General features: G+C 38.9%; 1 protein-coding gene across 1 annotated transcript in view; it reads left to right on the top strand.

Moving 5' to 3' along the window:
- LOC142832304 (leucine zipper protein 2-like) overlaps positions 1-16333 on the top strand; it is a 385340-nt gene that overhangs the window by 182252 nt on the left and 186755 nt on the right. Inside the window, exon 2 of the mRNA XM_075942703.1 lies at positions 7022-7139. Coding sequence (XP_075798818.1) covers positions 7022-7139 — 118 coding nt within the window. The remainder of the gene's footprint in view (positions 1-7021; positions 7140-16333) is intronic.

Raw genomic sequence — 16333 nt, 5'->3', positions numbered from 1 at the left:
TAGCATAGCTGTATTAAAAAAGATATTGTGACTCCCACCTCTGGTATATGCTCAGTGAACAGCATGTATAATTTGCTTGTTACTGCTGACTTTCTCCAATATACTGTCATTGCCACACTTCCAACGGTACCTGACTACATTTGGAATAAATCCTAGTATCCCAATAGAAACACAAATGTAGGGGGCAGGGCCATGGCATATGGCTTGAGAAATGGGCTGTAAAAAAGGCTGACGTGACAGATGTCTGAATTCAAGAAAAGTGTAAGTGATAATTCCTTCAATTAGCCTGGAATTATTAGACCTCTCACGATGTAATATCAAGTTGAAATATCTGCATTTTAATTTTAAAAAATTACCCCCAGATGCTGTCACAGTAAGGAAAGCACTTCATTTTCAAATCTTTAGCATTTCAAAGTGAAGGCATAAAAGGTTTTCTTTATCAAAGGAAAGGAACAAGAGTAGGCAAAGCTCATGGTCGTGGGCTGGTGGGTGGGCAGGGATTCTAACCGACAGCTGAAGAGGAAATATGTCTGTAACATCAACTGTCTGTAGCAAGGAAGGGTAAAGTACACATTCCGTTGCTTGCTTCAGATCTTGAACCTGAAAGACATAAATAATATTTAAAAGAATACTATAGAAAGTGCTTAAACATAAGGTAAAAAAGCCTTCAGGGCCTCACAGAAAAACATAAACACACATCGTTTAACTAGCAGTGTGTCCTCCCTGTTAACATGCAGATATGCTTCTTTAATAATATGTATATGTAAATTAATTGTTGTAAATAACTTTTGATGATACATGAACAGTAGTTCCATGATTCATACATGTTCTTTGCATTTTTCTCAGCCAGGATTATAGTAAGTTTATCTAATGAAAAGATAAATTTCTCAGAAAGAATGGAAAGTTTTAGAAGCTCTAATCTAAGAAAATTTTTTTCCATATGTCTGGCAGCCTGAGAATAATAGCAGAAACAGAGTGTTCCAAAAAGTGCATTCTGGTGACTCTGTGAACTACACTTGCCTAGGAGCAGGGTGTGACCAGAGAATGGGGTGAGGCTTGTAATCTGCTGTTACAGACAACTCAGCAAAGACAGAGAAGGAAAGAAGTATAAGGGAATAGCATTTACAGAATGGAAAAAACAAACTGTGATACAGCCAAATCCTGTTAACAGCTACCACAAAATGATCAAGAATCTAAGAACACTATTTGTGCATTTCAGAAAATTCAACCCCATAAAAGAAAAGAAGGCTTATCACAAACATCTATGAAAAGTAAGGAAGCTCTCCACTGCAATTTGGAAATAGCAAGATGATTATACAATAAATTCTATTAGATACTCAAGAATAAATATGTCATTGAGTTTAGCAATAAATTAAGGTAATAAAGAGAAATTACCATTATTTAAAATGTTATTGTTTATTACATAGTAAATTTAAGTTTTTTTTCAAATAAGTGTTTTAATAAATTTTCACTAAGAACAAAATCATGTATAAACATCTCATTCATATGAAATGGGGGTTTAAAGAGTTAATCTTGCTAACCACACTAGCATATTCTCAACATCTCTCAGCTGAATATAAGTGGCAAAGAGCTGTATCAGTGGTAAAGAACCATGACTTTATCACAATAAAATGTAATTGAGAAAAAGTACTAAAGGCTGTAAGTATTTAGTAATACATGGCTTACTTACAAGGAGTATGTAAGCATCAACTACAAATCTGCAATGAAAAACGTAAGAGTATTGAAAAAAGCTAAAGGTTGTGGGAGCATCCTGGAGGGGAAAATATGTTAATGCCATTTCTGCAACATGCTCAATTTATGAACCACATTGTCATGCATACTACAGGTAAAATCAGATGCTATTCAAAGCCACTGAACTTACTGAATTTTAAAAACAATCTTAAAAATACCAGTAGAGATAACAATAGGAGGTGACAAAACTTCTCTAGCTGTCCTACTCCTTAACTGACCTGTGCAGTTCGTTGGCCACAGTTATCAAACAAATGCATGACTATGCAAATGTTCTGTGGAACACTCATTCCATTTATAGGCATTTAAATGTTTTCTGGTATGATTATATTCACATCTTAACAAGACAAGTCACATGAAATATCCATGTGATATGGATAATTCCATACCAGTCAAAAGTACTATTCATAAACACACAAATAGTGGAATTTGAAGCAAAGATTGCCAAAATATTGTAAAGAATGGATATAAACAACCTGGTCATGCTTCTTTGGGGGAAGTGATTGTGATGAATGGGTGAGTGTAAATTGATGTTTCTCCCATATTTTCAATTCCTTACATCTAAGATATATGCAGCATTTAATGGCTCATGAATTGTTTACCTGGGATTATGTCTGTTGTTTATTTTTCTGTGTGTATCCAATAACACAGGAATATCCATATTTACAAATCTCTGTAGTCAAGAATGACCCCTACATGATACATCTTTTGTAATGGATGTAAAAGGGCTTTTCTCATTTTCTCTTTTCAACATCACTTTGGAATTTCATCAAAGGGAGGAGTCACTGAATACATAGTGAAACCAGTTATGGGAGTGAATAAAGTCACATAGCTCAAAGAAACATGGTTTCCCATGCAAAGCAATTGAAAATCAAGATGGCTATGAATGGATGATACAGTGTCTGGAATAAAAAGATTAATTTACATAATTCATGGTTTCAAAAATAGGAGTATTCAACTGGCAATTAAATGGAAAAATATTCACAACAACAATAAGTTCAACAAAATGAGTAGTAATTACATATAATAATTCCATTGTGGTGCTCAAGTGTAAAGTCCAGCTAGAATAATATATGAGACTATGTGTAATGTTAGGTAGCTACATGCCCAGATGTTATCTATGTCCGTAACATAACTGAGTGAGTCCAGTTTCAATTAAAATCTACAGAAAACTAACATTATAATTCTAAAATTCATTGAGAAGATTCAAAATGCAAAAACTTGTTGGTAAAATAAGAACAGTTGGAGGAAGCAAACTTAGGAAGAATGAGAATTAAACAACTTTTAATGATTAAATCATTATATTTCTTTGAAATAGAACTTTTTATAAATGAATCAAGATATAATACAAAAATACATTTGTTTCTTTTTCTTTTATTGTTCACAGACTGATAAGTGGTTGATAGCCAAGTAGTAGATACATAAATAGACAGATATGAGATAAAATATCAATTAATAAATGATAGATAAAGAGACAATTCTTTTATGATACATAAGAGATAATGAATAGATACATAGGTATGTAGATAGATAAACAGATATTTTCTACATAGATCAAGTATCAAAATCTATATCAAATAATGAGTTTAGAACTAGATTAGAAAGCTGTTATGATTGGATTCTCTCTCTGTATGTTTGTATATTGATATTATAACCATTGACATATCAGAAGTAAATTCATTTGCAGATAGAATCTTTATAAAAAAAACAATCAAGTTAAACTATGTTTGTTATGGTGGGGTATAAATAGGATTAGATTCTTATAAAAGGAAATAAATTGAACACAAAATCACAGATAAAAATGACGTGCAAGAAATTGGGAGAAGAAGCTCTCTACACTGTGAGAATATTCTGTCACAGTCTCCAAAGAAGCCAAGCCTGAACCAGCTTGAATTTTTAGCTCAAGACTCCAAATTGTGACTCAAATCATATTTTCATCATTACCCATTCCGTGTACTTTGTTGTGACCATCTCTAACAAGATCTAACCCTACTAAAAAAAGTAGGTAGAACTGTAGAACTGATCCAGACAAATGGAAGCAAAAAAATTATAAACATGGAGTCATTATCTCACAGAATACCTGAGAAGTATTTTAGAAAGTAGTTGTAAATCTGTGCCGATAGTTTCTGTCAACCCAGCACAAGCTAGAGCTATGCAGAAGAGAGTGCCAATGGCTGCGAAAATGCCTCTATATGGCTGGTCTGAAAGGCCTTTGGGGCCTTTTCTCAACTAGTGATTGGCATAGGAGGGTCTAGTTCACAGTAGGCAGTGCAACCCCTAGCGTTAAGTCCTACGTATCACCAGAAAGCAGACTGAGCAGGTCATGGAGGAAAGGCAGTAATCAACACTCTTCTGTGACTTCTGTATTAGTTTTTGCTTCCTGGTCTCTGCCTTGAGTTTCTGCTGACTTCCCTAAATGATAGACTACAAGCTGTAAGGAGAAAGAAGCTCTTTATTCCCCAAATTGCTTTTGGTCATGGTCATTATCACAGAAACAGTAAAGTAACTAATAAAGATTTTATTTCTGTGCCCTTTGCACATATTTTTTTCAAGGGTAAAACAGTAATTTCCTTACCTGAACGTGAAGAATAATATCAAATATAAATGAATGTATTTTAGAGAATTCAAATTGTCTAGCACATATTAAAAATAAACACTAGTTTATGCCACAGAAATAGTTAAGGAAATATGTGTATGGCCACATACACTGATTTTATTACTCTATAAGAAAAAGAAGAGTGGGAACATGCTAAACATGCAGTGATAAGATTGACTGAACTGCACACAGAACAGGTGTGTCATAGCACCTGGCAGCAGGTAGGGCCTCTGAGAGACAAGCAGCCAAGGGTAGAGCATGGGTGAAGGGTGAGCCTTTCTGATTATTTATGTCTCTAAAGAAAAGTTGTTGGAAGATAAAGAAACACTTCCTTCAAATAGAACAACATACTGTGATCACCTCTGTGCATTTCCACTCTCTAGAGTTATGATGTTTGAAACTAGAAGATGCTGATTAATTGCTTAAGTTCCTTGGCTCTATTTCACTAAGTATTGTAATCTTGTTCATGATTACTGTTGCATTAACTAAGCAATAGATTGTTTGAAGTCCTGAAGTATATTTATCACGAAGGTTAGGAACACTAAATATGATAATGTAATTAAAACTGATTGCAATCTACAAGAAAAATAGCAAGAAAGAAATAATAGTTATGTTTCATTTAATGAAAAATCATCAATGATGAGCAAAAGCAATAGTGAATATTGCTACATGTAATAAAGAAGGAAGAAGCAATAGACGATAAATTTTATGGAAAGCACACTGGACATTTAGTCCCACACTCATAGCCAGGTCAGCATTCTTGTTCTGATGTCAGTGTATTTTTAGAGCCATGGCTGAGACAGGGAGCATGGAAGTGACTGATAGACCACTTCTATAATAGCGCTGCCCTTGGAAGGGATTTCTTGTCTTATTGACTCAAATATGTCTACTGGAAAATAGGGTTACCAGGAACACTTACCTCCTGAAGTTCTTGTGAGTACAAAATGAGTTATATGATCTCTCATGCAAAACATGGCCAATGTTTTTTTCATCAGTTTGATTTATAATGTATATGGTATTCTGGGGACATGTTTATTGTACAAGAGAAACCAAAGGCATGAAATCACACTGTACTTTTAGGTGAGACAAAGATGAACCATTATTATTATTATTATTTGTTATTTGACTCCCATGACAGTCTATAACTGGATGATTATTGATTAATCTTTGTTGGATTGGGTCACCTGATTTGCAGTTACATACCATTCCAGTTCCCTCCATGCAAGAAGAAGCGAATGGGTGGCAGACACCTACACTTGGCAAAGAAACCACAAAAACAAAACCTAAAGTAGTCACTGAAGCCTACTCTAAAGGAAATAAATGTCTTAACCACTGCTAAACTCCACAGTGCAAATGATTGTTCTATATGTCTGCAGAACACCCATGAAATTCACTAAGTTTCTCAGGAGTAAAGACACGACTTGTTTAGAAAACCTCATTATTTACATTGGAGGTCAACACTCTATAAAGTTACAATTTAACACAAAAATGTGGGCGAAGCCAGTATCTCACGTTTTATAAATGAACTAACATTTAGAGAGTCCTCGTGCCCTTTTCTACAAGATCACAACGGAATTCAACCACCTTTCACTGTGTGGGCAGGGCTCTCTCTCGCATTTCCTTGGTGAAGGGCTAATTAAAAGTTGCTGAAATCTTAAACATGGCAATGTCACTACTGCTGTCTCTATCCAAAGAGCACACAAATAATTTAAAAGAGCAGGTTTTGTATTCATTTTATTTCCCTTGATGGAAGAAAATCAGTCTCTGTGTTTTCCTGTTTATTTGCTTCTCATGTAGTCAAACACTCTCTCGTCTGGACCATTGTATTTCGGCTTCTGTGCCCATTCTCCACACCTTCACGCCAAGTATTCCAAACTCCCAATCTGGCCTTGTCTTTGCCCAACTAGAACACTTTCAGTTCACTATTATTCTCCAAACAGGGTCCCAAGTCCTAAACGTCACTTAGAAGCCTGCTATGTCACTTCCCCTCTTCCCACTTTTTCTTGCCAGCTACCAGATCTCCCACTCTTTCATCGGAGCTTCACGGCTGACATTTATTCACTTAAAATAACTTTATTGACACTGGCAATACAAGGGCTCTCTCCCTTAGTCTAGCTAATTCATATTTACCTTTAACATATTTTCTTTCTTGCCGCAGTCCCATCGCTCGAGCTCACATATACACACAGGCAAACCCACATTTACTGCAGGCTGAGCTTTCCCTTGAATGTCAGCTTCATCTTTCTGTCAAAGTTCGCTGGAATTTCTGTGCTCATTGACGTTCTTTCAAAGTAGTTGTTCTTTTCCCGCCTGCCTTTAAGACCAACAGTGGTTCTTGGACGTATGGAAAATTGGGTTTTCTTTCCTGTGGACCAAGGATGAAAACGAGTCCCCTGCTTTCTATTTGGCTCTACCCTACCCTCCATTGTATTCCGCAGTATAAAAACCTACCTAAGCCTTTGGGATATTTCTCCAAACCCCGTCTCTTGCAACAGATATAGAAATGCCTAGAAAAATATAGTGCTATTATAGAAATGTTCTACTTTCTGAACTATACCGGGTAGACTACATTACTATGTAGAAACTGTCCCGTGTTGGGGACCCTTCGTCTGCCTAGTTCTCTCTGTAAGTGAGGCAGAGGGTGTGCGGGGCTCTCACGCCTTTCTTCTGTGTTAGACAGGGCTACGAGGAGCTAGAGAAGCAGCTCAAGGAGGTGTTTAAGGAGCGCAGCACAGTCCTGCGGGAGCTGACAAAGACAACCCGAGAACTGGATGGGATCAAAGTCAACCTTCAGGTGAGCTGGAAACTGATTTTGTCACCCACTGGACTGATATACATTTTTAAAGAATTTTCTCTACATCTCTGGGCTTTACCACTCCTGTTAATATTTATAATTGTTTTAGTTTTGAAATAAAAAGTCTTTTAAAATGGTCTAGAGACCTGCAGTTTCCAAACAGCAAAAGGAGTAAACTGTGTACTTGGTAAAGCTATCAGTTTCTTCCAGCTTCCAAAATCAATTTGATCCCTGTGTTCTTGACATTACAAAGTGAGAAGAGAAATTAGACTGAGAGTCAAAGAATGTAGGAAGGATATTTAGAAGATAAATTTAGATTTTTTTCCCCAGGATAGTTCTAAAGATCCTTTAAGCAACTTCTTTATAAAAATGGATAAATGTTTTACAAAGGAGACTATCATGTTTAAAACAAGAGAAAATAAAAGAAAGATACATTTCAGATAAACAAATCTTTCTAAAACATCTAGTAGTACTTTATCTTTCCTATGAAAGTACTTTTTTATCTTAGTTAAAATAGAAACTTTTTTCAATACATTATGTTCTAATTATGATTTTTCCTCCCCTGACTCCTCCAGCTTCTCCCCACCTTCCCTCCCATTAGGATCTACCTCTTTTCTGCCTCTTGTGAGAAAATAAACAGCATCTAAGGCATAATAATATAATAGTATAAAACAATCAGAATAGGATAAAAACAAACAGAAGTAAAAGAGCCAAAGGAAAGCACAAAACACATAAAGACACAGATACACCCATGTTCATCCCCATAGGAAACTCATAGGAAACAAAAAGCAGAAGCCATAACGTATACACAAAGGACTGTAAGGTAAAAAGTCTATGGGACACAATATTAGAGACAAAGAGTGACACTTTTTGATGTCTGAATTTGCACATTGCGTTCACTGAGTACCTACTGTGTACTAAATTCTTTAGGGGCAATGCACGGCTCAATTCTTTTGAATAAGTAGAGAAAATGGTACTTTGTGATTTTTTTTTAATTTTTTTATTGATAAAAGGAGGATTAAAAAAAGAAAAAAAACAAATTTCCACCTCTTCCCACCAGCCTCCCATTTCCCTCCCCCTCCTCCCACTCTTCTCCCCCTCCTCCCACTCTTCTCCCCCTCCTCCCACCCCTCTCCCCTTCCCCCCACTCCTCTCCCCCTCCCTTTCCAGTCCAAAGAGCTGTCAGGGTTCCCTGCCCTGTGGTAAGTCCTAGGTCCTCCCCCCTCCATCCATATCTAGGAAGGTGAACATCCAGACTGGCTAGGCTCCCACCAAGCCAGCACATTGCTTAGGATCAAAACCGCGTGCCATTGTCCTTGGCGTCTCATCAGCCCTCATGTTCGCCATGTTCAGAGAGTCCAGTTTTATCCCATGCTTTTTCGGTAACAGTCCAGCTGGCCTTGGTGAGCTCCCAGTAGATCATCTCCACTGTCTCAGTGGGTGGGTGCACTCCTCGTGGTCCCGACATCTTTGCTCATGTTCTCACTCCTTCTGCTCCTCATTGGGACCTTGGGAGCTCAGTCCAGTGCTCCAGTGTGGGTCTCTCTCTCTATCTCCATCCATCGCCAGATGAAAGTTCTAGGATGATATGCAATATATTCGTCAGTATTGCTCTAGGGTAGGGTCATATCAGGTTCCCTATCCTCAGCTGCCCAGGGAACTAACTGGGGACCTCAGCTTGGGCACCTGGGAGCCCCTCTAGGGTCAAGTCTCCTGCCCACCCTAAAGTGGGTCCCTTAACTAAGAATTGTGGTTCCGTGCTCCCCTATCCAACCTTCCTTTATCCCGATCCTCCTGTTTCCCCAAGTCCCCCCTCCTTCCCTTCTATCTTTTCTCTCCCCATCTCTCCTAACCCCCATCCCACCCCACCCCCAAGATCCCACTTTTCCCCCCGGCAATTTTGTCTACTTCTCTTATCCAAGAGGATAACTATATGTTTTTCCTTGGGTTCACATTCTATTTAGCTTCTTTAGGTTCGCGTATTGTAGACTCCGTGACCCCTATTTATGGCTAGAAACCAGTTATGAGTGAGTACATCCCATGTTCATCTTTTTGGGTCTGGGATACCTCACTCAGGATAGTGTTTTCTATTTCCATCCATTTGCATGCAAAATTCGAGAAGTCATTGTTTTTTACCGCAGCGTAATACCCTAGTGTGTATATATTCCATACTTTCTTCATCCATTCTTCCATTGAAGGGCATCTAGGTTGTTTCCAGGTTCTGGCTATTACAAATAATACTGCTATGAACATAGTTGAACAAATGCTTTTGACATGTGATAGAGCATCTCTTGGGTAAATTCCCAAGAGTGGTATTGCTGGGTCCAGGGGTAGGTTGATCCCGAATTTCCTGAGAAACCGAAACACTGACTTCCACAGTGGTTGCACAAGATTGCATTCCCACCAGCAATGGATGAGGGTACCCCTTCCTCCACAGCCTCTCCAGCAAAGGCTATCCTTGGTGTTTTTGACTTTAGCCAATCTTACAGGTGTAAGATGATATCTCAAAGTTGTTTTGATTTGCATTTCCCTGATCGCTAAGGAGGTTGAGCATGACCTTAAGTGTCTTTTGGCCATTTGAACTTCTTCTGTTGAGAATTCTCTGTTCAGTTCAGCGCCCCATTTTTTAATTGGGTTAATAAGCATTTTAAAGTCTAGTTTCTTGAGTTCTCTATATATTTTGGAGATCAGACCTTTGTCTGTTGCGGGGTTGGTGAAGATCTTCTCCCATTCAGTAGGTTGCCTTTGTGTCTTAGTGACAGTGTCCTTTGCTTTACAGAAGCTTCTCAGTTTTAGTAGGTCCCATTTATTCAATGTTGCCCTTAATGTCTGTGCTTCTGGGGTTATACCTAAGAAGCGATCGCCTGTGCCCATCTGTTGTAGGGTATTGCCCACTTTCTCTTCTATCAGATTCAGTGTTTTCGGGCTGATATTGAGGTCTTTAATCCATTTGGACTTGAGTTTTGTGCACGGTGATAGATATGGGTCTATTTTCATTCTTCTACAGGTTGACATCCAGTTGTGCCAGCACCATTTGTTGAAGATGCTTTCTTTCTTCCAATGTATACTTTTAGCTCCTTTATCGAAAATGAGGTGTTCATAGGTTTGTGGGATAAAGTCCGGGTCTTCTATACGATTCCATTGGTCGACTTCTCTGTTTTTATGCCAGTACCACCCTGTTTTCATTACTGTAGCTCTGTAATAGAGTTTGAAGTCAGGGATGGTAATGCCTCCAGAAGATCCTTTATTGTATAGGATTGTTTTGGCTATCCTGGGTTTTTTGTTTTTCCATATAAAGTTGATTATTGTCCTCTCCATATCTGTGAAGAATTTTGATGGGATCTTGATGGGGATTGCATTGAATCTATAAATTGCCTTTGGTAGAATTGCCATTTTTACTATGTTGATCCTCCCAATCCAAGAGCAAGGGATGTCCATCCATTTTTTGGTGTCCTCTTCAATTTCTTTCTTCAATGCCTTAAAGTTCTTGTCAAATAGATCTTTCACTTCCTTGGTTAGATTTACCCCAAGATATTTTATGCTGTTTGTGGCTATCGTGAATGGAGAAGCTTCTCTGATTTCCCTCTCTGCTTCCATATCCTTTGAGTATAGGAGGGCGACTGATTTTTTGGAGTTGATCTTGTATCCTACCACATTACTAAAGGTGTTTATCAGCTGTAAAAGTTCTTTGGTGGAATTTTGGGGGTCGCTTATGTACACTATCATATCATCTGCGAATAACGAAAGTTTAATTTCTTCCTTTCCAATTTGAATCCCCTTGATCCCATTATGCTGTCTTATTGCTATTTCTAGAACTTCCAGCACTATATTGAAGAGGTATGGCGAAAGTGGGCAGCCTTGTCGTGTTCCTGAGTTAAGCGGGATGGCTTTGAGTTTCTCTCCGTTTAATTTGATGTTAGCTGTCGGCTTGCTGTATATAGCTTTTATTATATTTAGGTATGACCCTTGTATCCCTAATCTCTCCAAGACTTTTAACATAAATGGATGTTGAATTTTGTCAAATGCTTTTTCAGCATCTAATGAAATGATCATATGGTTTTTTTCTTTCAGTTTATTTATATGATGGATTACATTGATAGATTTCCGTATGTTGAACCAGCCCTGCATCTCAGGAATGAAGCCTACTTGATCATAATGGATAATTTTTCGGATGTGTTCTTGGATTCGGTTTGCCAGTATTTTGTTGAGGATTTTTGCGTCGATATTCATGAGTGAGATCGGCCTGTAATTCTCTTTCCTGGTTGAGTCTTTGTGTGGTTTTGGTATCAGAGTAACTGTAGCTTCATAAAAGGAATTTGGTAATGACCCTTCTGTTTCTATATTGTGGAATACATTGAGGAGTATAGGTATTAGGTCTTCTTGGAAGTTCTGGTAGAATTCCGCATTGAAACCATCTGGCCCCGGGCTTTTTTTGGTAGGGAGGTTTTTGATAACAGCTTCTAGTTCTTCGCGACTGACAGGTCTGTTTAGCTTGTTCACCTGGTCCTGATTTAATTTTGGTAAATCGTATTTATCTAAAAAAGTGTCCATTTCTTTTACATTTTCCAGTTTAGTGGCATACAAGCTTTTGTAGTAAGATCTAATGACTCTCTGAATTTCCTCTGTGTTTGTGGTTATGTCCCCCTTTTCATTTCTGATCTTATTAATTTGCAAATTTTCTCTCTGCCGTTTGATTAGTTTGTATAGGGGTTGTCAATCTTGTTGATTTTCTCCAGGAACCAGCTTCTTGATTCATTGATTCTTTGGATTGTTTTTTGTGTTTCTATTTTGTTGATTTCAGCCCTCAGTTTGATTATTTCCAGTCTTCTACTCCTCCTAGGTGAGTCTGCTTCTTTTTTTTCTAGAGCTTTCAGGTGGGCTGTTAAGTCTCCAATATGTGCTTTCTCTGTTTTCTTTAAGTGGGCACTTAGTGCTATGAACTTTCCTCTTAGGACTGCTTTCATAGTGTCCCATAAGTTCGAGTATGTTGTTTCTTTATTTTCATTGAATTCCAGGAAGACTTTAATTTCTTTCTTTATTTCCTCCTTAATCCAGGTATGGTTCAGTAGTTGACTGTTCAGTTTCCATGAGTTTCTAGGCTTTCTGGGGGTAGTATTGTTGTTGAATTCTAACTTTAATCCATGGTGGTCTGATAAGACACAGGTGGTTAGTAATATTTTTTTGTAGCTGTGTAAGTTAGCTTTGTTACCAAGTATGTGGTCAATTTTCAAGAAGGTTCCATGAGCTGCAGAGAAAAAGGTATATTCTTTCCTCTTTGATTGGAATATTCTATAGATGTCTGTTAAGTCCATTTGCTTCATTACCTCCATTAATTCTCTAATTTCTCTGTTAGGTTTCTGTCTGATTGACCTGTCCATTGGTGAAAGAGGAGTGTTGAAGTCTCCTACTATTAGTGTGTGCGGTTTGATGGCTGCCTTGAATTTTAGCAATGTTTCTTTTACATACGTGGGTGCTTTTATATTAGGGGCATAGATATTCAGGATTGAGATTTCTTCCTGATGAATTTTTCCTGTTATGAGTATAAAATGTTCCTCTCCATCTCTTCTGATTGATTTAAGTTTGAAGTCAACTTTGTTAGAAATTAGTATGGCCACTCCTGCTTGTTTCTTAGGTCCATTTGCTTGATAAGCCTTTTCCCCGCCCTTTACTCTGAGTAGGTTCCTGTCTTTGTGGTTGAGGTGTGTTTCTTGTAGACAGCAGAATGTTGGATCCTGTTTTCGTATCCAGTCTCTTAGCCTGTGCCTTTTTATAGGTGAGTTGAGCCTATTGACATTAAGTGATATTAATGACCAGTGGTTGTTAACTCTGGTCACTTTTTTAGTAGTAGGGTTTGTGTGTTTCCCTTCTTTGAGTTGCGCTGGTGAAAGGTCTCTAGATGTCTGAGTTATTGAGATCTTTGTTGGACTCCTTGGTTAGTGATTTTCCTTCTATTATTTTCTGTAAGGCTGGATTTGTGGCTACGTATTGCTTAAATTTGTTTTTATCCTGGAAAATTTTGTTTTCTCCATTTATGGTGAACGAAAGCTTGGCTGGATATAGTAGTCTGGGCTTGCATCCATGGTCTCTTAGTTTTTGCAGTACATCTATCCAGGACCTTCTGGCTTTCATGGTTTCCATAGAGAAGTCAGGTATAAGTCTGATAGGTTTACCTTTATAAGTAAGTGGCCTTTTTCCTTTGCGGCTCTTAATATTCTTTCTTTATTCTGTATATTTTGTGTTTTGATTATTATATGGCGAGGGGATGTTTTTTTTTGATCCAGCCTATTTGGGGTTCTGTATGCCTCTTGAACCTTCATAGGTACATCCTTCTTCAGGTTGGGAAAGTTTTCTTCTATAATTTTGTTAAGTATATTTTCTGGACCGTTGAGCTGCACTTCTTCTCCTTCTTCTACTCCAATTATTCTTAGGTTTGGTCTTTTTATTGTGTCCCATATTTCCTGAATGTTTTGTGATGAGAGTTTGTTGGACTTGCTGTTTTCTTTGATCAGTGCGTTTATTTTTTCTATGTTATCCTCAGACTCTGAGATTCTTTCTTCTATCTCTTGTATTCTGCTGGTTATGCTTGTTTCTGTAGTCTCTATTCGTTTACCTAGATTTTCCATGTCCAGCCAGCCCTCTGTTTGTGTTTTCTTCTTTGCCTCCATTTCATTTTTCAAATCATGAACTGTTTCCATTATCTGCTTGATTGTTTTTCCTTGGTTTCCTAGGGTATCATTCACTGATTTACTCAATTCCTCGAACTTTCTGTTATACTTCTCATCCATTTCTATTAGGGCGTTTTTTATATGCTGTTTAAGGGTGTCAATCCCTGTCATGAAGTCAGTTTTTTCTCTTTCTTCTTGATTAGGTGTTCATGTCCTCCTGTTGTGAGGTCGCTGGCTTCTGGTGGTTTCGTGTTGTTTTTCAGATTGTTGGGTGAATTCTTGCATTGGCGTCTCCCCATCTCTTCCTCCCAATATTCTCCTATGGATCTTCTTTTACAGGATCAGGTCTTCTTGCCAACTGATGTACCTTCCCAGTGATATCACTCCCCCGTGATGTTTCTCCTGGAGTCCAGTTCGGATCTCCTTGCTGCTTGGTTAGCTCGCAAACAAAGGGCCAACCCTGCTTGCTGCAGGCAGGTTATGGAGACAAAGGAGCTACCACCTTCCCCTTTGCACTCACCTTCGGGTTCAGTCCCAGCGCCCAGGCAGGCTGAGCAGGGAGGCGCTCTGCCCCAAGAAGGGAGGGATGGAAGAAGACAGGGGGTAGGTGGATCTGGATGTAAGCTGGATGGGATAGGAAAAGAGAGGAGGTACCGGGCAGTGTAGCCCTGTAGGTTGATCAGGAAGTGTAGGCAGGCTGTTCCCGGGTGCGGCAGCACTCACTCACCACAATGATGTCTCACTAGGTGCCCTGATTGCAACTCTGTGCTGCTTGGTTCGCTCGCAGACAAAGGGCCCACCCTGCTTGCTGCAGGCGGGCTATGGGGACAAAGAAGCCCCCGAGCTCCCCTTTACCCTACGCTTTGGGTTAGGACCCAGCGCCCAAGCAGGCAGAGCAGGGAGGCGCTCTGCCACCAAGGAAGGGAGGGGGGAGAGAAACAGTTTGTGATTTTTTTTTATGGCGCATAAGCAATATATTCTAAAGACAGTAGTTATGAAAGTCAGTAAAGACTCCAGAGTTTAAATGTAAGCTGTTTGCTCCAGAGACTTTTCACATACTGCAAACTGAGGCTGTCTTTATGTTGTCTTGGGCCTCAAGGTCTGCATTATACAATGTTGCCATGACGACACTATGGGAAAGATGATGGTGTGATGGTCTTTGGGAGACTGCACCAGGTTGGAGCATGACCTTTGGGTTCCCCAAAAGCTCCTACATCCCACCCAGCTTTCCCCCCCTCACCTTTTTGCACTCCCTACCTTGAGGTTGGACCCCTTTCCTGTTCCGTTAGTTTTCCCCCTTTATAAAGAAAGGCCTTAAAATACACCATTTTGGAGTCAGCTTGGGATTATTTGACTTGCGTTCTCCCCCTTGCCACAAACACCACCACCTTCTACCGTTCAGTGTTCAGCTTCTATGGTGGTGGTGCAGTCAACCACTAGAGCATTGGTTTTGTTCCAGCTCACATGCTTGGTTATCTTTCCATAGCTCTTAGCTAATTTCCATATGAAAACCTTACTGTAGTTACTAATCTTCCTTTATACAATGTTTAGAAAGAGCACACAGGTAAGCAATGAGTGGGACCCGCATTTGGATTTACTGTTTGAGCTCTTGTGCAAGTTGTGCCACGCATTGAGAGAGTAAAGCAAACCCCCACCCTACAGGAGTGGGATGCATGTAGAACGATTAGGAGGTGCATGAAGCATAGTTCTGCACATCTGGGCATCAGACTATGAAGAGTGAAGAGGAAGATTCATGAGGCTACACATTGATCTGGTTTTATCAGGGAAAGCCTAGGCAGAGATTACTGAGAACGTTAGCAGGTAAACAAGCCTGGGAGGAATATTCATGACATCTGCCTGTCCTCATGGGGATGGAACACCTGGCACAGGAGCATATCATCAGCAGATGGTGAAATGCCCTGGAGAGATCAGTAATTACTGTGTTCTCAAGACACTCTTGTTTCCTTAGTCAAGGTGTCTCCTTATACACCAGAATGTTGCTTAAGAAAAATGATCATGGAGCTGTGATTTTTAAAGGGGAAAATTGTCCCTGAAATTTTGTTACAAGTTTGAGAATAACTTTTTGTCTTGTGGCACATAATACATAAAATGGATTTTTTGTTGTTGTTTAATCTTAATAAATCCTCTTAGCAAATTTTCCACAAAATTACCATAGCATTACATTCATTATAAAGTGAAGAGTAGAGACTTAAGTAGCTCACTGTATGTGGGTAAGTCATTCACATAAAAAAAAGTGAGATCAGATTTCAAACATAAAGTAAATACATATATAACTATGTGTTATGGGACTTTTCCTGACAAAATATGAACAAAATGGCCCCCCACAGGAACTATCCCACCTATGTTCAGCCTGATGAATTGATGAGTTTACATGGAGTTTGTTAGGAAAGATGGGGGACATGAGTCTTGGGCCCCAAGCAGCTACCCCATCTCACTGACCTCCGGCAGCCTCTGCTGGGATGCTGTGTTTCATTTCTTTGCTTCAAGACAGGCTCTAGTATTAACCCT

The sequence above is a fragment of the Microtus pennsylvanicus genome, chromosome 12 (assembly GCF_037038515.1).
Source record: "Microtus pennsylvanicus isolate mMicPen1 chromosome 12, mMicPen1.hap1, whole genome shotgun sequence".
Lineage (NCBI taxonomy): Eukaryota > Metazoa > Chordata > Mammalia > Rodentia > Cricetidae > Microtus > Microtus pennsylvanicus.
This window is presented reverse-complemented; position numbering and strand designations above follow the sequence as displayed.